A 17158-nucleotide genomic window follows, 5' to 3' on the forward strand; every position below is an offset into this window, starting at 1 on the left:
ACCTAGAATCAATAGCCCCTTCCCACCAAATGATTTCAGATTAGCAAACAGCCAGACAGCCCCGGCTCACCGCACTGCTTCTGGGAAGGGCACGGCTACTGCTGCTGCAGCGCGTGTGTCTAAATACGCTTCCCTCTTGAGCAAAACAGATCTGCAGAAAGCTCTCGACATTTTTCCTATTCTCCCTTTTTACATTTTTATGAAATCTACAAGGTCCAGCTGCAGTTACACATCTCTGCCATCTCTTTATTATCTCTACCAATGCACCTCAGTCTGATATTGAACTCTGGTCCTTTCCTCACTTCTCTGAAATAACCTTTTGGAGTCTCTCATCTATGGCCTTCTACTTTTTTGAGTTACTTTACATAATACAGAAGTGACAATGCTTGGCAAGTCCAAAGGTCTCTCAAAGTGCTTTCCAAGCACCTTCAAATCTGTCACGAACAGTTTTATCTCCATTTTACAGATGTAAATATGGGGGCAGAAAGGCTAAGTGACTGCCCTGGGTTCACACACAAATATTGTGTCATAGCTGTCCAGTACCCTGAATCAATGGTCTTCTTTCTTAATTGCAAAGAATCTCTTCCTCCCTCTTTATTCATTTTTCCTCATTATTCGTAATTTTTTTTGTTAGTTACATTATTTAAATTTACATGCCCAAAGGAGACAGTCTACTGTTTTGTCATTCAAGGTTTTAGATGCTTCAAGCACAACTGAAGGAAGATTGGGTGAATCCCCACACATACGTACAACTGCTGCCAAACCCTTGGAGACAGTTAAACTTACCATACTCCACTTTCTTTAATTTTTAAGGCCTGCAGACATTTTTCTACAATGCTTCTCTCTACAATGAGAGCACTATTAGTCTCCATAGCCCAGCTTCTTTTTCATGGACCCAGCCAGGATCCAGAAAACAGATAAAAGTCTCCTAGTGAGCTCAGCCTGGAAGACATTCTTCTTGTGATTCCCACATACAGAGCTGGACATGGCTTCAACAGAAGAGTATCTCTTCCAACACCTCTGTGTAAATCAATGCCCAAGCCCAGTGCCACCTTCTGATTAATTTTTGGGTTAAGCTCCGCTTGACTTGTGCTTTGGATCACTCTTGTTAATTCTCCAATTAGAAGCATGTCACTCAATTCCAACTTCTCTGCACAATTACTTCTGGAACCTCCACGACCAACGAATGTTTTTACTTGAGTGCTTAAGACCATGGCATGGTGTGAAACATCAGACTCATTGAACATGAGGTTTCCCGAAGGCAAACTCCTAGGCAGGTTTGAGTGTGAATGACTGGATCAGACATGGTCACTAGGAAAAGCACTGGCTCGTCATTAAAATAGACAGGGGAGGTGGTTGTACTTTGCTATCATTAGCGTCACAAGTACCTGAAATTGATAATCAGTGTCACCCTTTTGAGAGAAACAGTGCCACAACACTGTGTTGTGTTGTGGGGAAGCAGTTTCCCCTCTTTAGATCTCTCTCATATATGTATATACATAGACAGACATATCCACATACATTTTGTAAGTGCTATACACATACAGATATTCTAGGCATGTACACTCTGTGTCCATAAAAACATCCATGGAGAAGATTTGGGACTAAAGCCACTGTTGGTACAAGTCCATGGCAGTAATGGTGGTTTAAAACAAGCTGAAATTTAGTACCAGGTTGTGAATACGTCATTAATACTTTAAATGATACATGCAGATAAGTTTGCACACACATCACTTCAAAATACTTGCTGAGAAAATGTCAACTCTTTGTAGCCTAGCAAGAAGTGTTAAAAGGAGTGCAACAGAAGGGTTCCCCTGCAAAGTCAAGAGTTCATAGGTGGTTCATTCTTGCTTGGTCTTGATGAAGGGGACATTATCTTGGAGTGCTCCCGTGTGCCTGGGTTCTCAGTACTCGCGGGAGGGAAGGAGTGGGATGCCATACTTCACTCTTGATATTGTGACTTCTCGTAAACCAAGTAAAGCACAATGACTGTTTATCAGGAAAGGACTTTTAATGATTTCTTACTTATGACAGGGTAGCTCTCTTACTACAAGAGCTCAGGAGAGGAGATAAGTTAGCTTTTCATGCATGCCATTTTCTGTGGCTTGCTTTAATGCTAATGTAATAATAAGAAAGGAAACTAACATCTGCCATTTTGGGACCTAATACTTACTTTTCTTAAGTTGTTCTTGAGTCATATGTACTGTGAGGTTGTTTGTGTGAAATACACATATCCTTGCCAGAAGCAAGACCTGTTTTACACAAGACCCCATGCAACCACTCAACATTGCTACATGGACATCCATTAGCCCCCTTCCTTCCCAGCTCCCAACAATGACAACCAGAGATCACAGAACAAGAAGATTGGGTGAGCAGCCAAGTAACAGTGACAAAAAGGACATCATGCAGAGCATCAGAGTGAGCAAGAGATACTGAGGAGGACATCCATTCCTGGGGGTACATTATGATGGGTCATGGACTGGCAATGACCAAATAGATTCCTTGCATTGCAAAAGGAAATGCAAGGAGCAACAGCAGCTAAAAAAAAGGGAGGGGGAAAATGCAGCTGGACAAATCTCTTCCATTGCAGGCAAAGGTGAAGTCATCATAGCAGAAACAATAATAAAAAAAAAATCCTTCTTCTTCAGGAAAATCTCGACCAAGGCTAAGAACAAGGAAGAATGTTCTAACAACTACCGGCATCTACTTAGCTGGAGATGCCAGGGTTTGTTTAAGATGTCATAGGATAGATGTGCATGCTCTAGTATTACAGGCGACTGACTGCATCATTCTCTTATACTTGCCAATTAAAAGCCAAAGACTTGCCTTCACTTTTAAAGTATGTTGCTCTCAAGTCAATTTGATAATTCCTACAGACATTTTAAAAGGACTGCCTCTGTGGCAAACATCTTTCTTATCACTACATTTCTGAGTGAGGTTTTGTACATTGGGGTGATATACCTGTTGTCAGACTCCCTAAATGAAAAAGGAGCCTCTCCTATAACCTAGATAACCCAAATCCCTTGTGACATTTCTTTTACCTTCCATACGCCCTGCCAGAAAAGGAGTCTTTGTGCAGAGAACCCAAGGGACTTCACTTTGCAGAGGAAACTATATGCAACTAAAAGACTCCAGAACTGCATATGTACCATGAATGGAACTAGATCAACTTGACCCCCTTATTTTGTATATAGATTAAAAATAATCATATCATCCCTTTACAATTGATAGTTTTTGTGGCATGATTATTGGGGAAGGCTGTCCACCACAGCAATAAATACTCACTGTTTACGGTACCTGCTAGTGCATTAATATTATTCAGTCCAACAGTGGCTCCAGCCAATCCTTGGAGAGTACCCAGAGAAGTCAAAGAATTCATGGCCGCACCAGCTGTGGAATTAGCAGTTGATGCAGCCACTGAAAGGAAAAAAAAGGCAAGACAAAATTGAGGCCATATTTTGCTTATTTTAGTTGATCACAAAACAGTTTACAATAACACTGAGCACAACAACAGGGCTACTTTGAAGAAAAAGAAAAAAAGAAAATGAGACCAATAGACCAACCTTGTTCAAGATATTAATAGTATGATTGTTCATGGGAAGTGTTGATGAGACTTGAACTACAAAGACTGGATCACAAAATTTAGCATTGTGCTATTATTTGCAAACATAATACAGAAACAGTAAGTATGGGATCAGTCACTTTCTCAAAAGTTTGTCAATCAACCTAGCATCCCAGGTGGATCAGCTAGCCAGGCTATTGAGATTTTGCCACATTTTAAACTCCATCATTGAAAAAAAAATAGAATTACTCATAGTAATTTTGTCATACAACAGCTTCCTGTTCTGGGCCCCAAGTGTTCTAAAAGAAATTTTAATTCTTCTAAGTGAGACACTATGCCATTATGGCTCTGCTCTAGGACACTGTATGAACATCATTTAAAGCCTTGAAGTTTACAAAAAGAAGAATGACCAGCCAAATACAAAATGTCACTACTATCCGTTTTATTGCAGGCTTTCAGCCTGGCCTTTGCACATAACTAGTCATGTATATGCACCCCATAAATGATACTATACGCATCCCCAAAAGTTCTGCCAGAGGGGAAGCTGAGGCTCAGGTGGAGAAAAGGTCCTTGCTGCTACAACACCAAGGGAATGATAAAGGTGGATGAGATGAATCCATCTAAACTACATGCTTAGGAAGAGAAAGAGACTCACGCTCTTGTCATAGGAAAGTAATAAAGCACCTTAGGAAGAGCTATCATGTAGGATAGGTTGGATGAACTAGAAATGCGTGTCTCTCTCATAGAAGGGCCTTGAATAACCAGTGTAGATTAAACACTTAACTTACAGGTAGGTAAAGTTATAACAGATGAATCACACTCATAAAAGCTGCAGAAGCAATTAGGTTTTTAGCTTGTCTCCTGAGCCCTACTTTAGTGCATCAATCATAAAGACTTTCTTTCTCTTCCTTTAAAAAGTTGCATTATCTTCTGAAAAGTGAACTTTTAAAGTCAGAGTTTTGTTGATGATTTACTGGAGGCACATCATGTCTACATCATGCTTTTTTGCTCCTATTCATTACCTAGCTGTGAAATGGTTAAGACCACTTTTATCTTGACGCTCTTTTGAGCTGTCGAACACATCAGATTACTCAGTGAACCCTCAAGAAAGTGAAGTCTCTACAGCTGGCAGGATCCAGTAAGGAAAGTAGGAGGCAACTTTTTCACTTTGTGGCTAAATCTTAAAGCTCTAACCTACAAATAACCCACCTTTACAACCTTAAGACCCACCAAAGACAAGCCTTCATACTCATGAGGCCTCAAAGTACAAAGGACTCTCCTGGTGTGGGTGAGAAAAGATTTCCAGACTCCGTGAGGCATTCCTTGTCCCCACTTCCCTAGCATCTGCAATGTTAACTTGAATAATTTTATACGTTGCATATAGAAGCAGCTTTGATTATTCAATCTCTCTCCACAAAGCAATAAGAAGCCAATAATATCTTTGATTTTAAGAAAAAGTAATAAAAAAACCAAGTAAAAAACCACTTTTGTCAGATAATGTGGGCACCAACAGAGAAGAGAGAAAAAATCAAAGTGAATGAATGTCAGTGAATTCCCTGTGACCAACACTGCTCCGTGTTTCTGCTCACGTTCATTAGCAGATCATTTAAATGAAGTTTATAAACCTCAAATCTGAAGGATCTGATTGGTTTTGACTGGGCTGAATTCCATCCATTTCTGTTTCAGAGGATTATTACCCTTTTCTCTTGAGGAAACACATATATTTAAGAAATGAGTGAAATGGGGGCTAGGAAACTGCCTGAAAATTACATTAAAGCTCTTGGGGGCAAATAACTCCTGCGAATGAGAGCCATACACTTATGGATTGTCAACACATCTGTTGGAGAAGGCAAAAAACCCTGATTAAATCCTTCCCTCTTGCGCAGCCCACTGAGTGCGTTGTGGTGGCTCTTATCATAGTCTCACTGCTCAAACACATGCTCTAGGGATGGCCAGTATCTGGGGCCAACATCTCTTTTCTTCTTTTATTCATATAAAATTTCTCTGTTCCATCAGACAAACACAGAGCAGGTGCCTCAGTGATTCTCCCATTTGAAGTTGCAATGCAGATTATCTAGTTTGCCTAAATAATGACTTGGCATTTCATCAATGTAAAATACTAGTTGGAGCACTGAAGCACCTCAGAAATCAGCGTTTTGTTGTGGCTATTTCTTCTGCTTAGCGGTGATCTGTCTCACAGATCCACTGGGACAATGCTTTTTCCTCTGGCTTATTATTTCTTTGAGAAGAAAGAAACTGAACAAATTGTGTGGTTTCCATTATCTTATTGAACATGGGGTGAGCAGAAATGAAGGGAGCTCTTTTTATTAGGGCACTTGTAAAGGACAGATCCAGCACCTTGCTGCGTGAGGTTTCCTGAGAGACTCCACACTAGTTATCTCCTTCCCTTTGACTGAGACCTGCATGTATGAAATGAAGATGAAGACAGTGATGAGCTACAATACTGTCATAAAGGGGCGAAAAAAGGTCCAAGATATTAACAGAGGTGAAAATTTCTCACAAAATGCTAGATAAAACCAACAGGTGAAGCAATGGTATTCCTTGTCCCCAAAAAACTTAAAGGGAGATGAAACAAAAGTTAAAAGGTCCTACAAGACACGCATGGAGGCTTAGGCCAGCTGAAAGTTTTTACCTCATGTGCTCCCAGATTACGTTGAAATCCATCTAAAGACAAGGACTATGCTTCTCCTGTCCTTTGCCCTTTTCTAGTTTCTTTCAACTAAAAACATGTAACATATATTGAACCAAAGGGAAAAAAGAAAAATCACATGCCTTGTGGTAACAGTAGATGACTGCACTACTTTGGGGGAACCTGTATAACTCTCTCGTGTAAGCAAAGCTCTTGGGCTCCACAACTGCTCAGAGTAATGGCAAAGGAAGTATAATTCACTGTCGGAATAGTGTTATTCTATATTTATGGCTTTTAGTTGTCCAGATGACAAAAATAGATTGGATACCTACAGAATTTATAAATTGGTTTTTACCAGGTTCCCCTGCCACCAAATAAATGAAAAGAAAACATTTCACAACTCCCTCCATCCTCCGCACCAGAACATTGCCGCTCTGAATCGAATCACTTCATAGTGCTGCTTAATAAACAGTAGGCATCTGTCTCCAGGTACTCAGACAGCTTGATGTACGGAGCTGTAGTGCCACTAGGAATTGCGCTCTTTGTGCTACTGGTGCACCAGCATTTGGTGCAACAGTGAGGAAAATCAAAACACACAAAAAAAGTCCAAATGACTCGGGCTTCTGGTGTCACTCTGTATGGCACACCCTGTATCCACAATATTCGGTGTATTATTTTTCTCTTTATACTCGGAATTTTATCCTTGCCTCCTTAAAACCTATATATGTCAGGGACTCAATACGTTTCTGGGGCAGTATTAAGTGAGTTAGCTAATACTGAAGCTAGAGGGAGAGATTCAGCAGACTGGAGCTCCAGCCTGATGAATGCTGGCTGAATATATAATAGTTGGTGAAGAACAGAGATGCTTTTTACCAGCTGCTCTGATCATTCCCTCACAATGCTAAGCCCTGGATAAACATCAGAACATGATAGATAAGACTTTGTCTACTCAAAGGAACTTTTCCCACTCTAACATCAGTCATTGGAATAAGCCGACAACTTTCTCAAAGAGGCTGTTGCTCAGTCAGAGACTATTGGCAGGAGTTACGGGGTTCAATCCTTTGGCTTTTGTTGCAAGAGTTCAGACAAGATGTTCATCATATTCCCCACTGACCTTAAAAATCTATTAATATGTGAAAATAATATCAAAGCATTGGATAAAGAGGTCGGTTTAGACTTGTAAGAGTAAAGAGTTGTCCAGTAACCTGTAGAAAAATCTGCTCTCTTTCCTGCAGGTACACTGCATGCTGGTTACCTGTTGCCTTCTCCATCCAGGCCACATACAGAGACTTTACAGAACACTTTACCACCTCCAGCCACGAAAGGTGAGAAGGTAAAAAATATTTATTTTACTATTAGAGACCTTACTGTTTCTTCTTCATTGACCCCTCCATCCCCACATTTCTGTGTCAGTCTCACAACCTTCCTCCTCTTTCTTCCAAACTCAACTCCACTTTAATAAACATCCAGAAAACTTCAAATAATACAAATAATATTATTAGGAAGCTGTGAAATGGAGAAATGCATGGCTGCAGCCTTTCCCCAGCACCCCCCCAAATCACTCCCAACCCCAGCCATTTGATCTTATTGTGCTTCCTCCATTTAATTGATGAAATTTTTGCTATCAACTTCATTATGAATAAAGAGACTTAGCCTTTGGTTAATACATTCTTTAACAGAGCTCTCTTTGATACAGAGAACACATTTTCATTTGGAGTGGTTGCTCTACACAGTATAGATATTTGTGTTTAACTAGTAATGTTGCATTCATAGAGATTTTTAAGGCTGGAAGGAGCTGGCATTTTCAACTGTTCTCCTCAACACATTTATTTCTGCCTGTAAAAGGTTATAGCACCTTTTAGGCCAAAGATTTTTTTAATAGAAATCTAAACTAGCAATGAGCCATTTCCCTTTTAATTTAAATAATGTTTCAACACAATTCCTAAAAACTATGCCAACCTAGAAAAACAACTGGTATTAGCATAGAAACTTTTGGCCATTCTTTTGGCTAGATAATGTCCATAGAGTCACGATGATTTACATCATCTGGATTTACATGGGTTGGAAAACTAGACTCAGGATAACAGCATCTAGGAAAGGCAATGATGTGTAAATATTTCTTTGGCTTTGCTGTGCACACTGTGGATGGGATTAATTTCCCCACCTTTGGCAGCCTCACTGTTAGTTTAAGCTAGTCTAGTCAAAACTATTCTTTTGGACTGTCTCTGAGGTTAAGAGACCTCCAACTCAGACACCCTACCTTTAGATTTCTATCTCAAGATGGGCTGAACTGCCCTCTGGAAGTGTCCCTGTTGCCACTGATTGAGATGGTGAACTCAAAGTAGACGTAGACCATTCAGCGAGGAAATGTGTTGTGGGATGGATCCTGCCCTTCCTGTCGGCCACATGTTGTGTTAACAAGCTGGTGGTCTGAAAGCAAGGCATCTGCTTTCGTCCTGCGTGCAGAACCAATGCCAAACCATGCAAACTCAGGAGTTTGAATGTAATCACCTCAATCAAATCTCGGGCTCAGAGAATTGCCTGATGCTGGGCAATTCTGAGCTAATCTGCAGAGGATGTGCACTATTCTGCAAAGCATACCCTGTCAGAGAAAGGAGCTAGACAGCAGGGACTTACGCAGTGTTACAGTGCACGTCATACAAAGTAGGGTGGCCTTGCACAAAAGCATGCAGGATGAGCTGAACTACTAGATGCTATTGATGCCTTTCCCAGTTCTGCCTCAAACTTGTTGTGCTGCCCTGGATAAAGCACTCGCTATGTTCTTTGCTGCAAGACAGGTCTAATTCTGCTTCTTCCCAGTTGCTGGCTGGTTTCTTAGAAAGCTGTCTCTTGGAGGCACAGGCACATTTTTGTCATGCCTATTTTCTTCCTACACCTAAGACCAAGGAGTGCCCTTGATAGGGCTTCTAGGTATACTTAAGAAGAAAATCACAGACCTATGTTTGTCTGTAGTACAGCCTTGGGCAAATCCCACCCCTCTCATGTCTCAGGGCTAATTTATAAAATGAATCCTCTTCCCCAACAGAGGAGGTCAACTGGAAGGTCCAGGGAGGCTGCCTGAGCACTTGGTGATGAAACAAAGTACTAGATAAGCACTCCCTCTCACTGTTGCTCTGAAGAAAAGGACCTATTCAAATCACACATGTACTGCTATGATTTAGCAGAGAGATCATTGGCAGTGTGTAATTGACTCCATTCTTTCCTTAATAATTTTTTTGGTAAATGTCTAAGTAATAAAGAACTCCAATGACTTCTCAGCAAAGTCATATACCACAGAAAAAAAGTGTCTCTTGGAAACTCCATACTATATATGCTAAGTTGGCACTATTTTATGGGTGGTGATACACAGTAGGCTGTGCACTCTCTCCATTCCTCTTCGCCTTGTCCTGTTCCCTTCCTCCTCTTCCAACACTGGCGTACTGTCTGGAAATGATACACAGTCACACTGCAGGCCTGGGACTAAGGTATTAAGAATACCGAAGAGGCATTTCAAAGATTTTAAGTGAAGTTTCTTTTTGGAAACATTATTTTGGTTTTAGGGCAGGACTAAAGGAGAGAATGGGCAAAGAAAAGCAAGGGCAGCTTCAGCTTTTTGCCTGCATAGAGGATTGTTGTAGACCTTCACCCACCCCATCCATGTGAAGAGCAGCTAATGTTTCTGGAGCAGAACCAGCTTTCTGGTGCTGCAGGGCTTCAGGGCAGCTCCAAGACCGGCTTAACTATGCTGGGGCTTTCCACACAGAGATTCACAGCAGTAACTGTGTCAGCCCTGCTGACAGCTTGCCTTTAGGCGGCTCTCGGTTACACTCCACAATTGCCTGTCACCACCTAACGCATGGCACAACAGGAAGCTCAACATTTACTTTGATATCAGCTACCTGCTTATCACCGCTTGGCTGTGAACCACAACTTTGTTCTTGTTGTTTTGCTTAATGGAGAGTTGAAATAACTCAGTGTTCAAAGTTTTTTTTTGCTCCGATTAAGATGATCTAGTAGCGCACCAGGGATCAATATTACCCCCAAATTTAAGGTTCTGTATCTCTATGACTTTAAGCATGAGAAGTTGCAGAGAAAACATGTTCTCTTTTGAGAGGGACTCCTGTCAAATCTGTATTGGCGGTTGTCTGAGTCCAGAATCCTCTTTCTTGTACTGAATTTGGGTGTATTTCTGATTTTCTGCTGCCTTCCTGAGCTCACTGACTCCAAGGGCTAGATAAAACAGATCTGACTTAAACTGCTCCTGACTAAATGGCTGCCATTCACAGGGACGCAGATGGGCGGAGTTGGCCAACAGGAACCTTATGAAATTTAAAAAGGACAGATGCAAAGGCCTGCACCTGGGAAGGAATAATCCCTTTCAGTAACACAGGGTGGGGATGGATGGGCTAGGGAGAAGCTCTGCTGAAAAGGACCTGGGGAGGTCCTGGTGGGAGGTGACCATGAGCCAGCAGCATGCCCCGGCAGCAAAGAAAGCCAACAGCATCCTGGGCTGTTGGAACAGGAGAAGAGCCAGGAGACCCAGGTGATGTTTCCTCTTTACTCAGCGCTTGTCAGATCACATCTAAATACTACATTCAGATTTGGGCTCCTCATTGCAAGGAAAACATTGATCAGCTGGAGGGAGTTCAGTGGAAGGCCAGCAAGATGGTCAGGGGCTCGAGCACTCATCCTGTAACAAGCTGGCCTTGTTCAGGATGGAGAAGTTATGGCTTCAGGTGGACCTAAAGGAGCCTCCCAGTACTTATCAGGAGGTCATCAGCTAGACAGAGCAGTAATGCATCGTGGGAGGATGAGAGGTAAATTGAAACAAGAGAGGTTCAGTCCAGATATAAGTAAAAACATTTGTACCGTGAGGATTGTCAAGCACTGGAACAGATTACCCAGATTGCCCAGTCCATGTCCTCGGAGGTTTTCAAGACTTGACTGGATCAAGCCCTGAGCAACCTGATCTCACCTTACACCTGACCCTGCTTTGAGCAGGGGGTTGGCCTACAGACCTGAGGGACCTTCCAACCTCGATTATTCTATGAACCTATGAAAAGTGGAACAGTGTAGCAGAAAAGTAGGAAAAGTCAGGTAACACTGAGGCAGAACGAAAGAAAGCTGAAGAATGAAGATGTGTTGGCAGAAAACTGAACAGGAGACCTGGCTTCTGTTCTTGGGTCTGTTTACAGGAATAGAGGTTGACACCGAATATGCCACTTAACTCTTGGCTGTGCTTCTGATTCTAGGGTGCCACAACTGCTTTGTTTGGGCTAGATTTCCAGGGCTAGTTCTACATCTAACAAAGGGAGGTCCCGACCTTGGATGATTCCTTGAGATTTTAGATTCCTCTTAGTTTCCTTTAGATTTAGCCACGTGCAACAGAAAATAAAATCATAGTAGAAGAACAGAAAGAAAGGATATAAAGAAATTATGCGAAGAGAGTAAATGCAGTAAGAAAAGAAAATAAAAATTATTTTAATACTTCTAACATCTCCCCAGTCAGTGACATAAAAAAAAAAATATAAAAGTTGGGGAAAAAAGGAAAAGAAATATTAAACCCACAGTAGAAATCTCTAATTTTAGCAAGTTGAATTTAAAATCTTTGTTTACTACCCAAAATCTCTTGGGTAAACAGAATATTCCTTTGTCCCTTTGTTAGTACAAGAGGGATAATAAAGCTAAGAGACAACACTGGATTTAAGGATAATCAGATTAAGGCTGCATTCTCTCTTTTCTTTCTAATCTTTAGTTGCAAAAACCAACGATGTTTGGAACAATGTCTTGCAAGCTGTATCCAGACAAGACGAACACCTGCTGGCCTGAGTGAAAGACTAAAGATATTGCACAAAGTTTAGTTGTGTTGGACAAAGTCTATGCAAAGCTTCCAACTTTGGTCTGATTTTCAACATCTTATTTTGGTTGTGGTACTCTCTTAAACAGAGGAGAATGGCACCCAACCGTAGGACGTTCTTATGTAGTGGGGAATCTGGACCACCGTTCTGGTGTTATGCAGGATTCTGGTCAGATCTGATCTTACATGTTTAAGGTCAATTGATTAAGGTGTATTCTCTTTATGTAGCACTAACAACAACTGGTTGTTTTAAAGAGATGGAGGCCCAAAACCTTTCTCCTAAACACGCAAAGGAAATGTCTCTTATGGAAAAGAGGAGCGATTCAAGTATAGTAATGATGGAGCTTATGAAATGAGGATTATAAACATGGGCGTGGGGGAGAAGTGGGTAAGTCAATCACACCGCCCATGTGACATTGCTCTCAGGAATTTGCAGTTGCGTTTCTGTCTGAAATGAGCACACTCTATGGGCTCTGACTGCATAAGGAACATTTTAAAGGGGAAGAATAATTAAGCGATGACAGAGGCATCATCATTATTAGATAATCACAACCCAGGGGCATTAACAAACGTTGAGTGTCTCTAATCCCATGGGGTCTAATTATTCTGTGATAATAACCACACCTCCAAGTTTTAATTTATTCTTGCGGAGAATCTGGGGGGGGAGGTGGGGGAAAGGGGGGCATTTTAATATTTTTGCTGAAAGGAGATGCAGTTGGCCTTTCAAAAGGGCTTATCAGTATTCTAATCTAACTAGCATGTGTGATTGGCATGAAATTGTCTGCCCTTTATGGTGATCTCCAGCCAATCCAAGTATTCACCATGCACCCTGGTGGTCTCCCAGTCGCTAACATAGCACCAGCATGCACTGGTTCTGTTTCTCAGGGCAATTTTTGGCAAAGGAGAGGTAGATTTTCCTGGTCTGGGGCAGTTAATTCTCCATAAGGTCCTCTGACAAACACATTGCCATTGGTGTGGAGAGAGAAGTAAAAACTTGCTCATTTTCTGGTATCTTGGAAGTGCTGTCTGACATGTCAAAAAGGAAGAATCTAGTAAGTTTAAGTGCTCTGCTTGTGCTTGGATAGAATAAAATAAAAGTGACAGACACGCTCCAGGGAAAGAGCACCAGAAAAGCAAGAGAGCAAGAAAGAGTCAGGGGGAAACAAGAATGACAATATAGAAAGACATATACTAATATCACAGCCTTTCTCAAATAAGTCAGTGTCCCTCTACTTCTTCATTACTCACAGGTGAACAATTCCTGTGAAAGATTGTCCATATCTTCGCAGGGTACAGGAAAAGAGAAGCACCAGTGAGGAAAGGAGGAAGGGAGAGCAGCATCCGCTCAACCTCTGGTCGCTTCTGTGTGTCTGTGTGCACGCACGTGCAAATGAGACTAAGCAAGACAGAGGGAGAGAGGGAGAGGAGAGGAGCCTTTCCCCATGGTGATCCTTTTGGGTGAAGCTGGCTTTCTGAAAACAGCTTTATATTTTACAAAGTCCTTTGAGTACATTCACTTATACAAGGAAAAAAAAGAAAACATAGAGAGGTGTACCAATTCATTCAAATTCTTTGCAAATTCAGAAGAAGCCAAGGTCTTCAAGAACTGGAGACTAACTTTAAACTCATAAATCCATACTCTTCAGTAGTGCATGGGTCTTTGAGAGCTCAGGAAGCTCTGTGAGCTTGGGACAAGTGAAAATCAGGGTCACTTATCTTAATCACTTGTGTCATTTATCTCAAAGCCTAACTTGACATTTCTGATTGTCTTGAAGTTAGTGTCTACACCAAGGACCTTCCACAGCGGTGCAAAGAAGGATGCAAAGGTACTACAGGTACGGCAGACAAACCTATCAGCTGGTTATTTTTGTAGTTTTCTAGTCTTCTGTTCCGTAAGTTTCCTCCAAACCTATCTGTCTAACAGAAGGTATTTTAGGAAACAAGGGTTTATTGATCGGGCATATCTTTGTGAATCTAGGCTATTGTGTTTAAGGGTACATTTTCCTGTGAGGTTATGAAGATGGAGAGAGAGAGTAAAAAGCAAGTTAATATTCTGAGCCAATTCCACACTGATGCTTCTGTTTTGCTGAAATGTATTGCTCAGTGGAGACCATCCACCTCTAGTGTAAACTACAAGTCATATATCCTATTTCAGCACTGTGCCTGCAACATATCGTGCATTCTCCCCAGCAGACCACAACGATAAATTGCTCTTGGTTTTGGGTAGGAAGTACTTGAAAGAGAGGCTAGGGAAGAGACTGATAAGGCACAGTGGACTGGCTTGGGTTAAACTTCATAGCTGACCATTAGATATTTCCAACTGTAACTCAAACTGAAATCAAACCAAATTGAAACCCCACAATATGAAGAAAACATAAAATAATTACTGAGCATTTATGATTCTGTTTTGCTCAGTGGGGCCAAGGGCTGTGGCCTGTGTTCATCGAAGCACCGCTGAGTTCAAATCAAAACCAGAGCATTAGCATTTCTACAGGGAACTTCCAGCTGTGCTCTCATGTTTATTACTGCTATCTCACACAATTTGGAGCAAGCTATTGTTCAGGGACTCGTGTCCCGATGCTGAAATGACCTCCATGTGGAGCCACTTCAGCATACAACCACTTCTAAACCACTTTCCGAAGAATTTCTGATCTAGAATCAATAAGGCTCTACTTGAGGCCAGGATCTCCTGCCTTGAGTACAGGTTCCTTCACACTGCCCCCCGTGTGCCTGCAACATCTTTGACATACTTTCACCACTAAGCAATAACAAACAACAAGCAGTAGCATCTCTCCATAAAAAAAAGAGTGTCAGTAGAGTCCAAGCTTATAGTTCAAGGTAAGCAATGTTTTTGTTGCAAGAGTGCTAATCACATGCATATATGGCAATTCAAATTCTAGTACATGGGAGAGGATGGCCTGATTCATCTTCATTTTCACCTCTCTAATACGTCTGTCTTAAGATTAGGTGAATAGTCCTTAGGAGATGTTTGTCTTTCCATTGCAGGAAGATATGCCTAAAAGATTTGTTTACTTCAGACACTTAGGAGTCCTACCCGTGGTATTTTAGAACAGAGATGAGATAAATTATATATTGAAAATTTGAGTCTGTAGGTATAGGAGTTATGAGTCGAGAAAGTGCATGAATAATAATTTCCATGGAAGAAGGGATTTTTAGTGGGGTGTGCAAGCCCAATCTCATTGTAATAGCACACCACAATATATAGTCATTCACCTCTGTAAGCCGCAGAACTCAAGGATTATCTTGTCTCATGTAAAATTACTCAGTCAGGTCTTTTGCAGACCATTTGTAAAGTCATACGTAGTTCAATGTGGCACTGGTTCTTTTCACTGCATTCTTTTCATATTGCACATTTTTGTTCCGCGAACAGCAAAGGCAGTCAAGGGTTTACTTTATTTGGTTTTAAACTCATGCAGTTGTTGGAGATATTTTTGTTTGGCCAATGCATAAAATAACTCAGCAGCCCCATATGCAAACAACTAGCTCTTTTCAGACAATGCTGAAACAATTAGGTTAAAGACATTCATAAACTCTAATTCCCATTATGTTGCACAACTTATCTGCCTTAGGAAAACAGACCATGAGTATCCATGGACACGTGCACAATTCAGTAGGGTTGAAGAAGCAGTGCTGGCAGTAGTAAACCTTAAATAGTTGAAAGCTCCTTCAAGTGTATGAATTTTGCTAAGATTTGTATTATTTCCTGAATATTATGAACTCCAGCATTTTCTGGGCTTGGAACTTCTTGTAAGATATATAGTATATAATCTCACATATGTACCTGTGTAGCCAAGCTGATAGTATCATGTTTCTTTCGCAGAAAACAACCCTGAATGAACTTGAAATAGTACTTCCAACAGAAAGAAAAATAGCCTTTTTTACAAACTGGGATTCCTGTGGCTTGAAATAGAGATTAAGAGTGGGGTAGAGAGACACTTACAAAATATAATGTATTATAAAGCATTATTTGTACACTGCAAGCAAAGTAAATCCTGAAATGTGCTAAGGCAATGGATTTAATACCTTACGAAGATGATAATGTACTAATGTTTAAAAAACAAACATGTCTCCTGTTGAATTAGATCCTACTAATCCATGGTTTAGTACTGTACACTGTTTCCTAAAAAAAAGCCCCAAAGAATTAACTAGCACAATGCTTCACTGAAAAATATGCATGCATTTCTGTCCTTCAGCATACAACCTTGGTATTTATGCAGTTCTGAGGAAACAGTCGGAGATTTCTGTGCCAAAAATTCATAAATTGATAATGTTGATTCCAAAAAAGAGGCAAGGAGCTTTTGCGAAATGTCTCTGTCTGCAGTTGTCGGGCAGCCTCACACTTCTTCACTGACGGCTTCTGCCCACCCTAAGCCCAGCCGTTTAGCAACTGAACTTCCCTCAGATCCTTTAGGCTGCATTGATACACCTGTTCAGAAACCGATTTGCTAGGAGAATATACAAAGACCTGTTATATTTTAAGGGACAAATATGCAAACAGGTCATTCCAGTTAATTGATGGCCTGTCTGCTGCCAGCGGCATCCTTTAGGTTATCACGGGCTCTTTTTTCCAAATGAGGAGACCAGGGAGAGACAGTGCTGTTCCAGGGAGGCTCCGTGGGAATTCATCACCCTTCACCTCTCCTTTTACTGTACTGGGACTCTGGGAGATTTTTAGCCGCAATTCCTACTCTTTTCTTTTTTAGTCTTTTAAGACATTTTGAAGCACTATTAAAAATACAAATATAGGTCAAAAATGCATGCCCAGTTTCCTATTTTTGGCTCCAACTCGTGTTTGGATGCCTGCTTAAGGGTGACCTAATTATCAGATGGGCTTAGTACCAATATATCTCTCCAAGAAGTAGCATAATCTCTGGGCACTAAGAGCAGTCAAAACCAATTCACTTATTTACGAGCCTAACCACAGACTCAGAAAGTTAACGCTATGTAGGTAAGCCCAGCTAACACACAACAGTTCAGAAATATACTTCTCCCATCACAAATCTCCTTGAGCTATGCAGTCAAGTGACAGGCACTGGGTGGCGGGCATGCTAAGGCAAGATTTTCTTCC

The 17158-nt window shown here is 41.1% G+C and overlaps 1 protein-coding gene across 1 annotated transcript in view; it reads right to left on the reverse strand.

The window, feature by feature from the left end:
* The window catches only part of CELF2 (CUGBP Elav-like family member 2), a 377390-nt gene that overhangs the window by 15416 nt on the left and 344816 nt on the right, over positions 1-17158 (reverse strand). The window contains exon 12 of the mRNA XM_050914110.1: positions 3298-3417. Within this exon, the coding sequence (XP_050770067.1) occupies positions 3298-3417 (120 nt within the window). The remainder of the gene's footprint in view (positions 1-3297; positions 3418-17158) is intronic.

This window comes from Gymnogyps californianus, chromosome 1 (assembly GCF_018139145.2).
Source record: "Gymnogyps californianus isolate 813 chromosome 1, ASM1813914v2, whole genome shotgun sequence".
Lineage (NCBI taxonomy): Eukaryota > Metazoa > Chordata > Aves > Accipitriformes > Cathartidae > Gymnogyps > Gymnogyps californianus.